General features: G+C 27.6%; 2 protein-coding genes across 2 annotated transcripts; both read right to left on the reverse strand.

The window, feature by feature from the left end:
- Nucleotides 1-1,904, reverse strand: LOC109119841 (bidirectional sugar transporter N3-like). The gene is made up of 6 exons (XM_019212989.3): nucleotides 1,761-1,904; nucleotides 1,537-1,573; nucleotides 1,220-1,430; nucleotides 968-1,129; nucleotides 753-872; nucleotides 1-531 (listed from the first exon to the last, which is right to left on the reverse strand). Exons 1-6 carry the CDS (start codon nucleotides 1,804-1,806, stop codon nucleotides 214-216), a joined length of 894 nt encoding a protein of 297 aa, XP_019068534.1. The 5' UTR covers nucleotides 1,807-1,904; the 3' UTR covers nucleotides 1-213.
- A 6,025-nt stretch (nucleotides 1,905-7,929) lies between these two features.
- Nucleotides 7,930-9,800, reverse strand: LOC101263500 (bidirectional sugar transporter N3). Its single transcript, XM_019212987.3, has 6 exons — nucleotides 9,516-9,800; nucleotides 9,300-9,336; nucleotides 9,003-9,213; nucleotides 8,750-8,911; nucleotides 8,548-8,667; nucleotides 7,930-8,455 (listed from the first exon to the last, which is right to left on the reverse strand). The coding sequence occupies exons 1-6, from the start codon at nucleotides 9,559-9,561 to the stop codon at nucleotides 8,123-8,125; spliced, it is 909 nt and encodes a 302-aa protein (XP_019068532.1). The 5' UTR covers nucleotides 9,562-9,800; the 3' UTR covers nucleotides 7,930-8,122.
- Nucleotides 9,801-10,977: the final 1,177 nt, after the last annotated feature.

The following is a 10,977-nucleotide window of genomic DNA, read 5'->3' on the forward strand; positions in this document are numbered from 1 at the left end:
TTGAATAAGAAATTATTTTATTGCCACCACAAGAAATTAATTACGGACCAGCCGTTTTATGCATCAAGATAACAATTTTGCCTTTTGTGAGTACATGAGAAAACTAATTAGTTACTTCTATAACACGAAACTATGAGCTAAGAATAAACTTGTGTACAAACACATATATCATTAGCCATTAATTAGGAGTTAACAAACACTAAATCAAAGGAATTAATTTATGGCTTCCACTGTTTCCAGATTATTTGGCGTATTCTCAATTTTAGCTGATGCACACATTGCGTCGTGCAAACACGATGCAATGTGTATTTTTCCAGAGGAAATTAGTGAACCAAGCTTCACTATGTCAATAATTTGTTCCTCTGTGAGTCCTGGAGAATTCTTGTTTTTCTCATCCATGGAAATTATCATGTGGTTTTGTAGCTTTTCTGGAAGTTTTTGCTCCTTTAGGATTGCCTTCTCTTTTTTGTTGTATATAACATAGAGCACCATTTGAAGTATTCCTAGGATGAATCCCAACACATTTGGAATCTACAACAAAAAATTTAAGGTGGATAAGTCTATAAAATTCAACATAGTTTAGGTGTTGATTTATCATATAATCACTCACTCAACAATAGTTTTTATTTCATATTCTTTTTTTTAGTGGTCTACATATATATAGTAATTTTTGAAGATAATAACTATTAATTGAGTAACCGTCTGAGAAATCAACTCAGTATAAGTATATGATGTTTTAAAATAGAACTTACGGCAATGTTAATGTCTTTTAGTAAAAGACCATAGAAGAACCACACAACAGCACTTAATGTGAGAAAAATCGATAAAAGTAATGGCATGTATTCCACGCTCTTTGTTTTAATAACTTGTTTCTGCATAAAAAAAATAAATAAATTTTATAATGGATTAAAAAACAGGGGAAATCAATTAATATGAAAAATGAATATATTTGCACAAAAAAGCTTACCACAATGCCTAAAGGTGCAACAAATACACATAATGAGAAAATAAGGCAAATCCATCCAACAATTTGTCCACGAACAACTCCTTTGAATAGAAATTCAGTAATTAGCACTATTGCACCAAATCCACCAACCACTGATAACATGAGCATTTTTATAGTTTGGACCTGCGTTGAATTAATTATAAACGTCAAAATAAAAAAATTCCATGTTAAAAAAAAAAGGGAAAAGGATCTGAGAAATACTCCAAAACTTACCCTGTCTTTTTTTGGTGCGTAGAAAAGGTAGAAACCAACGTAGATAGTTTCAATGAAAACACCAAATGAGTTAATAGTGATGAGAAGTGTTGTGTTGGTCTTCAAAAATGCATAGTAAATCCAAAGCATGGAACTAAATAGAGCAACCACATATGGAATTGATTGATACCCATCTGTTGATTTTTTCTTGTATATTTTATAAAATGTAGGTCTGAAAAAATGTGAAAGTAGAGTGTTAGTTAGATAATATGTAGGAAAAAAAAGAGGTTGTATTCCTTATAATTTAAAAAATTATATATAAGCAAATGAAGACTTACAATGGAGAAAGAAATACAATGAACGAGACTATGTTACCTGCAAATTGCCAATAAGAAAAAAATATTAAGAGTTTAAACTTTAAAACTTCGAATAGGCAAACAAATATATGTTAGGTAAATTATTAAGGATATGACTATTTATTAACGTCATAAATAAAATGGACATATAAAATATCGATCGAGTATATATATTTTTCTTTTGGATGGAGGGAAAAAGTATTTACCAAGAACACCAAAAGCAAAAGCCCAATGACCAGAAATTCCAGCCATTTATATATTTTATGTTTCTATACTCTATGTTAAGAAATTCCAAATCTTTATCTCACCCACAAATGAAGTGCTAAGAGTTGCAAATTCTACTTGACAATGAAATAAAAGGGAGTTACTTTGACATGTTTATATAGGCAAAGTTGTAGTGATAGTATAGTATATTTTATTTGGACAAATATTATAATATTATAAATGCAAAAGAGCTTTTTGAATAACAAATGCAATGTAAAATATCCCAACAAACCTAAAGGTCCCAAGGATGCTCTTTTATTATGTCATTGCCCAATCTTCAATGTCCATAAGGCTTACAATTGATCATGCTTTAATAATAGTATTTTAATGTATTTTTTTTATAAAATGAAATCCCTAATAAAAATCAAGAAATGGAGGGACCAATTATGGCCAGCCATTTGGCATCAATAATAGAGTTTGGGCTATCAATAATAGTCAGTTGAGGAAATCAATTTGCTCTGCAATTGCATGCCCAAGGAAATCAGGATATACTTTGCTTTATTAGTTGGTTGTGATTTTATTTATCTATATCAATTTATATGGAGTGTAAAATAAGAAGATGCATTCAATTCTTAGTTTTTTTATTATTCGAAAATGTTGATGGCTTGTTTTTCGTATATATCAGATATTAAATCAACGAATTACGTTTATATTTAGTTGAATTAAAATATATTGAGTTGATAAATTGATTAATGTTACTAGTATTAATTTGGATTATAATGGACGTGTCAATTAAATTATATGACATAGATCATAACTCAAGTTGTTCCAAAAAGTTCTTTTCATTTTTGGGTTTTTTTTTTCTACAAATATTGTTTAGGAATGAAACCAAAGTAATGGTAGAATAATAACATTTTTTTTGTTTATCAGTATTATTTCATAGTAAATCAAACTAAAAAAAAAAAGTTAGTTTATAATGATTTAATAAGATTTTTCACTATGCTCAGAACATCTCTCAATGAATCATAAAATAAATGAACAATAATGCGGGTTAATCATACTTTCTTAAGCTATATTTGACACCTTACATGTATAATAATGTGTATTCCTATGCATGGAATGGTTCATATTGCGTTGAACTCCCCCACCCCAACAAGAAAAAAAAAAGATGATTCGAATCGCTAGAAGTACAAAATTAGAGTTTATTAATTTTGTTATGCCTGATCAATATGGGTTGTGATGCAGTGATGAAAAAATTACTTTATTCTTGACAGAGTATCAGGTTTGAATCTTTGGTATGGAGAAACTTTTGAAAAAGTCATTCCTAAATTAGTCGTATAATGTGTGATTCGAATTAAGTCAGCTTTAAATATAAATTCGGATCATTTTACGGGGAAAAAGAAAATTTGTTATGCTTGATAACTTCTGTTGCTAGGTACTTTAATTGAATCTGTTATACAAAAGTTATTAAAATAATATCATACTTTTAATTTCTTTACTGTTCACTCAAATTCAACAACCACACATAATAATATGCTCGTGATTTTAAATCTCTTTCCAATGATTGAACCCCAGATGTTTCGTACAAACTTCTTTCTCTTACTTTATAACTCTCTTTTCCTTGGATGAACCATAAAGGGACATTTGGTTATTGGTACCATTTTGAACGTTCTTGCTTTAATCTTTGTCGTATAATAATACAATGAAAAAGATATTATATTTGATTAAACAATTGAGAGATGGAGAACAAAAGGTGCATTTCATTTCTTCTAATTGAGTGGAAGTCTTTGATTTCTCTACCCATGTTAAAAAATTGATATTTTTGAGTAGCGAAGTCAGAATATTTTATGAATGATTTAAAATATGAACAATTAAATAATTTGGAGTGAATTCAATATATATATATATATATATATATATAATTTTAATCAGGTATAAATATGATAAATTTTCATCGAAGAGGATTCAAATGAATCTCTCGACTTTACCTGACTCTGTTTCTGGTCCTCCCCACTGACTTTTTTTGGTACATACTAAAAAAACTTTATAAATCTTTCAAAACATATATTCCTTTTTTTCTAGTGCTTAAAGCTTGTTTAACTTTTAACGGAAAGTTAAATGTCATTTTAAAACGAGAAAAGATATAAAGTCACCATTGAAATTGTTTCGAATTTTTAAAAAGATATCTTAACTTTGCAAATATACTATTACCCCACTAAACAATTTTGAATAGAATTAATATTACATCATTTTCCGCCCATCTAACACACAGTGATGTGCACTCTCTCAAAGAGATTGAGAAACCTAAAATAACTAATATAATTTTATTTTTACAAGTATTTTATTATAAAATATATTTTCTTATTTTTCTTATTATTTTTCTCTTTTTATTTTTTCTCTTTCTTTCATTTTTTTTCTTCAAAAATTCATTGTCATCTCCATTCATTGAAGTTTCTTACTCAATGTCACCATTTTTATCACAACTTCACCTTCCTTTTATTTTAGTTACTATTAGTTTTACTCTCTTTAATTTTAAAATTTTATCTAAATATTTTCTTACATTTCGAACAATTTGATGAACTCATTAGATTTCAAGATGATTAAAAAGTATCATATAGTTTTTTTATTCGATTTCAATTAAGTTCTTTCAATTTTCTGAAAACTAAATTCGTTCTTCTAAAATTATGATTTCTAATTTTAAATTTATATGAAAATGAAGTTGATAATACATTCAAAATTTTAAATTTTCTTAAAAATATAATTAATGTTGTTATCAATAATTCAATAAAGTATAAATATTAGTATGAATTTTATAAAGAATTTGACCGGAGAAGAAGAAGAAAAAGAAAGAAAAAAAATGTAAGTGGTTTCAATTTGACATGGGGGTGGAAGGTGAAGAAAAAAAAGGATGGATGAATCACTTGAAAGAGGGAGATGGAAGATAAAATGAAATTTGAGATATATCAAAATTAAAATTCAAAAAGTAAGAGAGAGATAAAGAAAGAAAAGGATAAAGAAAAATTTAAAATAAAAAAAATTATATTTTTAATTAAATTAACACGTGTTATGTAATGATTGGTGTTTGAACTCACTTACTTCTTAAACTTTGCGGCTGATCGAAAAATAGTAAAATTGTCTAGTGGGGTAATAGGACAGTCGCAAAATTAAGATATCTTTATGAAAATCCGAATTAACTTTAATGGTGACTTTATGTCTTATCTCTATTAAAACCGTGACCAATTTCTAGCTCTATGGTTGGATGTACGTTGAGTAATTCAAATTAAAAGTACTTGAGTCAATTACCGATAAACATCGTGTATAGTTTCTCGTTCTTCTTGTGATGAAACAATTGTATCTACTAATTTATCTATAGTTGAATACCTATTAATACCCCCCATGAAATTATTGAATCGTTTTTAACAAGGTAATATAAAGTATGTGAAAGGGTAACGTCACGAGGGATCATTACATATAGAAATAAAACCTCATGATTTTCCATGAAGGAACTAATTAGAATCATAATATGTTTTGGTCAATTTACATGAAACAGAACCATATTGAGTCTTTAATTTGCATGCTAAAGAAGTTGAGACTAGTCAAAAGCATCAAGAATCTAGGTTCTTTAAATCATAAAAAATTAGCTCATGAAAATATGATTCGTCTAATCGTCTAAGTTTGAACGGGTTATTAATATAGTCTATTCACCCAATTTAGTTCATCTAGAAAGTTGGTTCGATATAAAGTTCAAATCGATCCATGAGAAAATTTTATCAGAATACAATTTGGTTAGGTAAATAAATAAATTATATTAAAATAAAACTTTGATGAGAGTTGAGCACGAATTTGCTACGATCCATTGTTTAGCCCACTTTGTTCTAACTCATTTCAACTAAAGCAATATTAACTCATCCATTAGTTAACCCAACACAATCCGTCCTTTTAACGCCTCTAGTTATATTGATATACGATGAAAATTAGGTATGCATCAAAAACTAAGCAAGATGAAGAAAGTTGGGTAAAAATCTTAGTTAGCACCTTATTATGCCAATAATTTAATCGTGAGTCGTGACTCACAAGTCACAATCATAGAATTGATTCGTTATCAAAATTTGCTAGTAGAAGTTTAGTTATCTTTAAATTTTTAAAAGTTCTAAATTTAGGGCACAAATTCAATATATTTTGTCAAAAGGCATACACGATATGTTTTTATATTAACAACGAGACTCATTTTCAAAAGTATGGATAAATAATTTTACTAATTAAGTTAAAGAGAAATTTAAACTTTTTTTCTGTTTTAAATAAAATTATTTGATTTTCGCAATACGTTGAGAATGTATAACCTCTCATGTATAATTTATAAAGGTGTCAAGGATATGTGCATCCAAAAGGAGTAGAATGTTAGTCTGTCCATGACCTTTGAGTTTGAGTTTGATATGCTCGAAATGCATCATATAAATTAAAATTGATTAAAAAAAAAAAAACATATAATATTTGTTCGATTAGTCAATTATAACTTTCTTCATTAAATTGACTTCTCAAATACACCTTTATGTAAGACGACACAAAGCCATAAATGAGTCAACATATAAGGTTTGAAAAGGAATTTGAGGATCTGGAAATAATATTTAATTTTTCTTCTACGTTATGAATTTGCTTGTAAAGACAAAAGAATATGTTTCTTTAATTAAAAGTGTTAAAATTAATAAAGAGAGGACTAGAATTAAAGATAATTTTCTTCCAAAAGTTTCAAAGGAAGGACCTCATTATAATACAATTAATCATCGGTTCCACTGATATAGGAAAAGAATCAAAAAGTTTATATACTACTTAGCTTTTAGAAAAAATAATTCATATGTTAATAAGTAATTATCATCCCCACATATTGAGATTTATTAATCAACTCAATGGAAAAAGATTGTATGTAACTAATTTAAAAAAAATTGACGGCTCCCTTTATGATTTGAAAAGATAACTTAATTTAGGGCTCAGTTTTATTTTGGAAAAGGCTGAATCTTTGACTGCTAAAGACTCAATAATAAATTATGTAGTTTGTAAATTTATATTTTTAAATTTGACAAATTTTTATAGGGATTCACTTTTATTTATTTATTTTTGGCATTTCATGTAGTTGTAAGAAGTCTGAATTTAGCTATTATAAAATCCATTTTCATGAATCATGTTTCTAACGAAATTTTAATTTAAAATTGAGATGTCTATGAAAAGGAATTCTAACCACTTCATAATTACCAATATTGGTTAAAGAGTACTGATGATTAAAAAGTTGTAATTTTCATAAACAACTCCTTTAGTTTTTTTTTTTTTTATAGTTGATTATTTTCTTTTTTTTATATGCATATTAAGAAATTCATAAATGAATAGATAGTTTTATCAAGTCACTCCTTAAGAATTTCTTTGAAGCTTTACATACAAGTGTGAATACTTTCAGAAAAAGTTAAATGCAAGGATAATATGAGAAAAATCAATTAATGATTTCTTAATTTAGTAAGGTGATCAACTTTTAATACTATCAGACGATTATTTTTTGTATAGTGATCAATTAATATGAGACAGAGAAAGTAATATCTAGAACTTTTCATGCTTGTTTTTCTTTAGGTATAATACTGAACAAAAGTTTATTCTTTTTGAACAAAATGTTTCTTATTTACCTAAAAGGGAGAGAGAATTCAAACACATACTACAAAAAAAAAACTATGAAACTAATGACCATATAGATTACTGATAATTAAATGTGCGCGTTTCATCTAAAAAAAAATTATTTTTTCATAAAAAGAAAATATATATAAGTTATGTCTTAATACGGCTCATTTTACTTAATTATGTCTCATATATTTTCTTTGACACATTCAATTCATATCAGACTTTGTTTTCCTTTTTAATGCATAAGTTCATAGGGGTAAATAAATAATCTATTTGTTTTTTCTTTGATGAAAATATCATTTCATACCCTTTAATATAAGGTGGCTACAAAAGTTACGAATATTTCGTAACAGAAATTTAAATATCGTAGGATGTTATGATTGATGTTCTCTATGTTTCAAAGAAAAAAACTCAAAATAATTCAACACTAGCACAAATGTGTAATTCATAAAATATGTCTTGTTAAAAATAAAATATAATGCCGACTTGCATATAAATTATAAAACCAACACATTGATTTAATGGTAACCATTTTATTCCTTCATGAATAGTACTATAGCACATTATGCAAAGAAAAACTTAGAGAAAATAGAAATAACTTGTTTAGATACAAATAATAACACATGAGTACTATTATAAAAAGCAAAAACAAAGAAATTAATGCCAAATCCACAAATGAAATTCTACTAATTAACTTCTTAATTAATTAGCTGGCTTCCACAGTTTGCAGCTTAGGCATGTTTTCTACATTAGGAGTTGCTTTAACTCCACAATTAGCATGATCATGTGGACACGTGGCTACTTGTACTTTATCTGTATTAGCTAGTAAACCAGCAAGCCTCACAATGTCAATAATTTGTTCTTGTGTAAGTTCTGGAAGCTTCTTATTAACATTTGTGTTATCATCAGACACAATCACGGCTGCCTTTTGTATTTCTGGAAGTTTCTGTTCCTTTAGAATGACCTTCTCTTTTTTGTTGTATATTACATACAAAACAATTTGGAGAATACCAAAAATAAATCCCAAAACATTTGGAGCCTACAAAACACAACAAAAAAAATTTATTATCATTACATTTTTTTGATTGATAAAATAAAAGATATAGTTTACGGAAATATTAATTAACTTACGGCAATGTTAATGTCTTTTAGTAAAAGACCATAGAAGAACCACACAACAGCACTTAATGTGAGAAAAATTGATAGAAGTAATGGCATGTATTCCACGCTCTTTGTTTTAATAACTTGTCTCTGCGTACGTAAAATAAAAAAATATAAATCAAACGATAAATTGTTATGAATTACTTATTTGCACGTACGTAAAATTACTTACCACGATGCCTAAGGGTGCAACAAATACACATAACGAGAAAATAAGGCAAATCCATCCAACAACTTGTCCACGAACAACTCCTTTGAATAGAAATTCTGTAACTAGGACTATTGCACCAAATCCACCAACCACTGATAACATGAGCATTTTTATAGTTTGGACCTGCGTTAAATAAATTATAAATATCAGAATAAAAGAACTCCACGTTAAAAAAAAAAGAGAGGAAAGAATCTAGAAATACTCCAAAACTTACCCTGTCTTTCTTTGGTGCATAGAAAAGGTAGAAACCAACGTAGATAGTTTCAATGAAAACACCAAATGAATTAATAGTGATGAGAAGTGTTGTGTTGGTCTTCAATAATGCATAGTAAATCCAAAGCATGGAACTAAAGAGAGCAACCACGTATGGAATTGATTGGTACCCTTCTGTTGATTTCTTCTTGTAAATTTTATAAAACGTTGGTCTACAAAAGTGTTACATATTATATGGTGTTAGCCAATTTAATTATAAGTCATACAATAGAAGAAAAATAAATCTATGGAGACTCACATTGGAGAAAGGAACACAATGAACGAGATAATGTTACCTGCATATTGCAATAGGAAAAAAAAAACACAATGTGTTAAATAATATTTAATCATGATTAAGGGAAAATTATGAGCTCAAATAAAAATAAAAGGTTCGTGATCATTTTGTTAAAAATAATTTTTGAAATTTAAGGAATATTTGAGAAGCTAGAAGGAGAAAACGGGTAAATTAATTTACCAAGGATACCAAAAGCAAAAGCCCAATGACCAGAAATACCCGCCATTTTTCTTTCTTTTTTTACTGTTTCTAGCAAAATATTTTTTTTTTAATTGCAAATTTCTAGCACTTTGTCTCTCACTCAAAATGCTAGAGTTGCAAAAGACAATAAAATTTTTTAACTTCTATTTAGCTGTGATGAAATGAGATGAGGAGTTGGTTCACATATTTATACTAAAATTAAAGTGTTCTTTTTTTTTTTTCTTGTAATGTATTTAGAGAAATATTTAATTAAAGGTGAAAAAAGCACGTTAGAGGATTGAGGGGTGGTATGATAATATGCTCAAATTTAATTAAGTTAAAGGGTCCCATTAGGCTCTTTTGTTATGTCATCCCTTAAAACCTTAGAATCACTAATACTTGAACAGCTCATGCTTACTTTTTTGGATTGTTTTGCTTCTTCTTTCATTTTCTCTAAAATGAACCACAAATCAACATAAATAGTCTAGAAATTATGATGGGGTCAATTAAAGCTTGCAATTTGCATCAATAATACATTGTTGGGGCCATCAAATTTTGGCTATGGTTGGAGGTATTGTGAAGATCATCAATTTGCTTCAATGGCTGTGGAATTTCAGGATACATTTCGATTGTTTTATTGAGACTTTATCTTGTTTTAATAGGGTTAAAACACAATTTAATCTCAAAAAAAATAATTCATGAAGTAAAAAATATTAGTCATATTATTCAAGACTATACAAAGAGATTTCTTATTCATTAACGATTCAACAATGTCACTTATATATATATGCATAGTGTATAGTAAAATGGATCCAATATCTTTGTTTATGACATGTTTTTGTGTGCATGAAATTGGGCAAAAGATCGATGGCCTACTTATTTCTGTGAAAAAAATTGAACATCCTCCAGAAACTCTAACCACATGAATTAATCAGTAGAAATGTGTGTTATTTGGAGAACGAAAATTATAACTAACTAATTAAATAAATCGTGTAAAGATAGATGATTAAAAAAAAAGTCTCTTTTCTTTTATCTCAAGCAAAGTGTTGGCCTTCTTTATTTATTTATTTTATTTTATTTATTCATTTTCTTTTTTCAATTAGGTGTTCAAATAAAATTTCACATTAACAGATAAAAAAAAATAAAAAAGTTACACATAAGATGTATGATTTCTTATTAGTCTGAGCTCTTTTGAAACAAATTATACAAGCCTGGCTCAAAGTGTACAATGTTATCACACCATGTTAATTGTATTTTATATTAGTTATTTAGTGTCTAGTATGATATATAAAATACTCGAATGATTTGGATGCATATAGTAAATCTCAAAAATTAAATCGTGGATCATAGTGATGCATCACATCGAACTTGGATCAAGATGAAGATTGTTGAGTATATATGTAAACAAGATGCACATTAATAATAGATAAAAAAGATTTGAAAAAAAAAACATATTATAAGG

The sequence above is a fragment of the Solanum lycopersicum genome, chromosome 3, assembly GCF_036512215.1.
Source record: "Solanum lycopersicum chromosome 3, SLM_r2.1".
Taxonomy (NCBI): Eukaryota; Viridiplantae; Streptophyta; class Magnoliopsida; order Solanales; family Solanaceae; genus Solanum; species Solanum lycopersicum.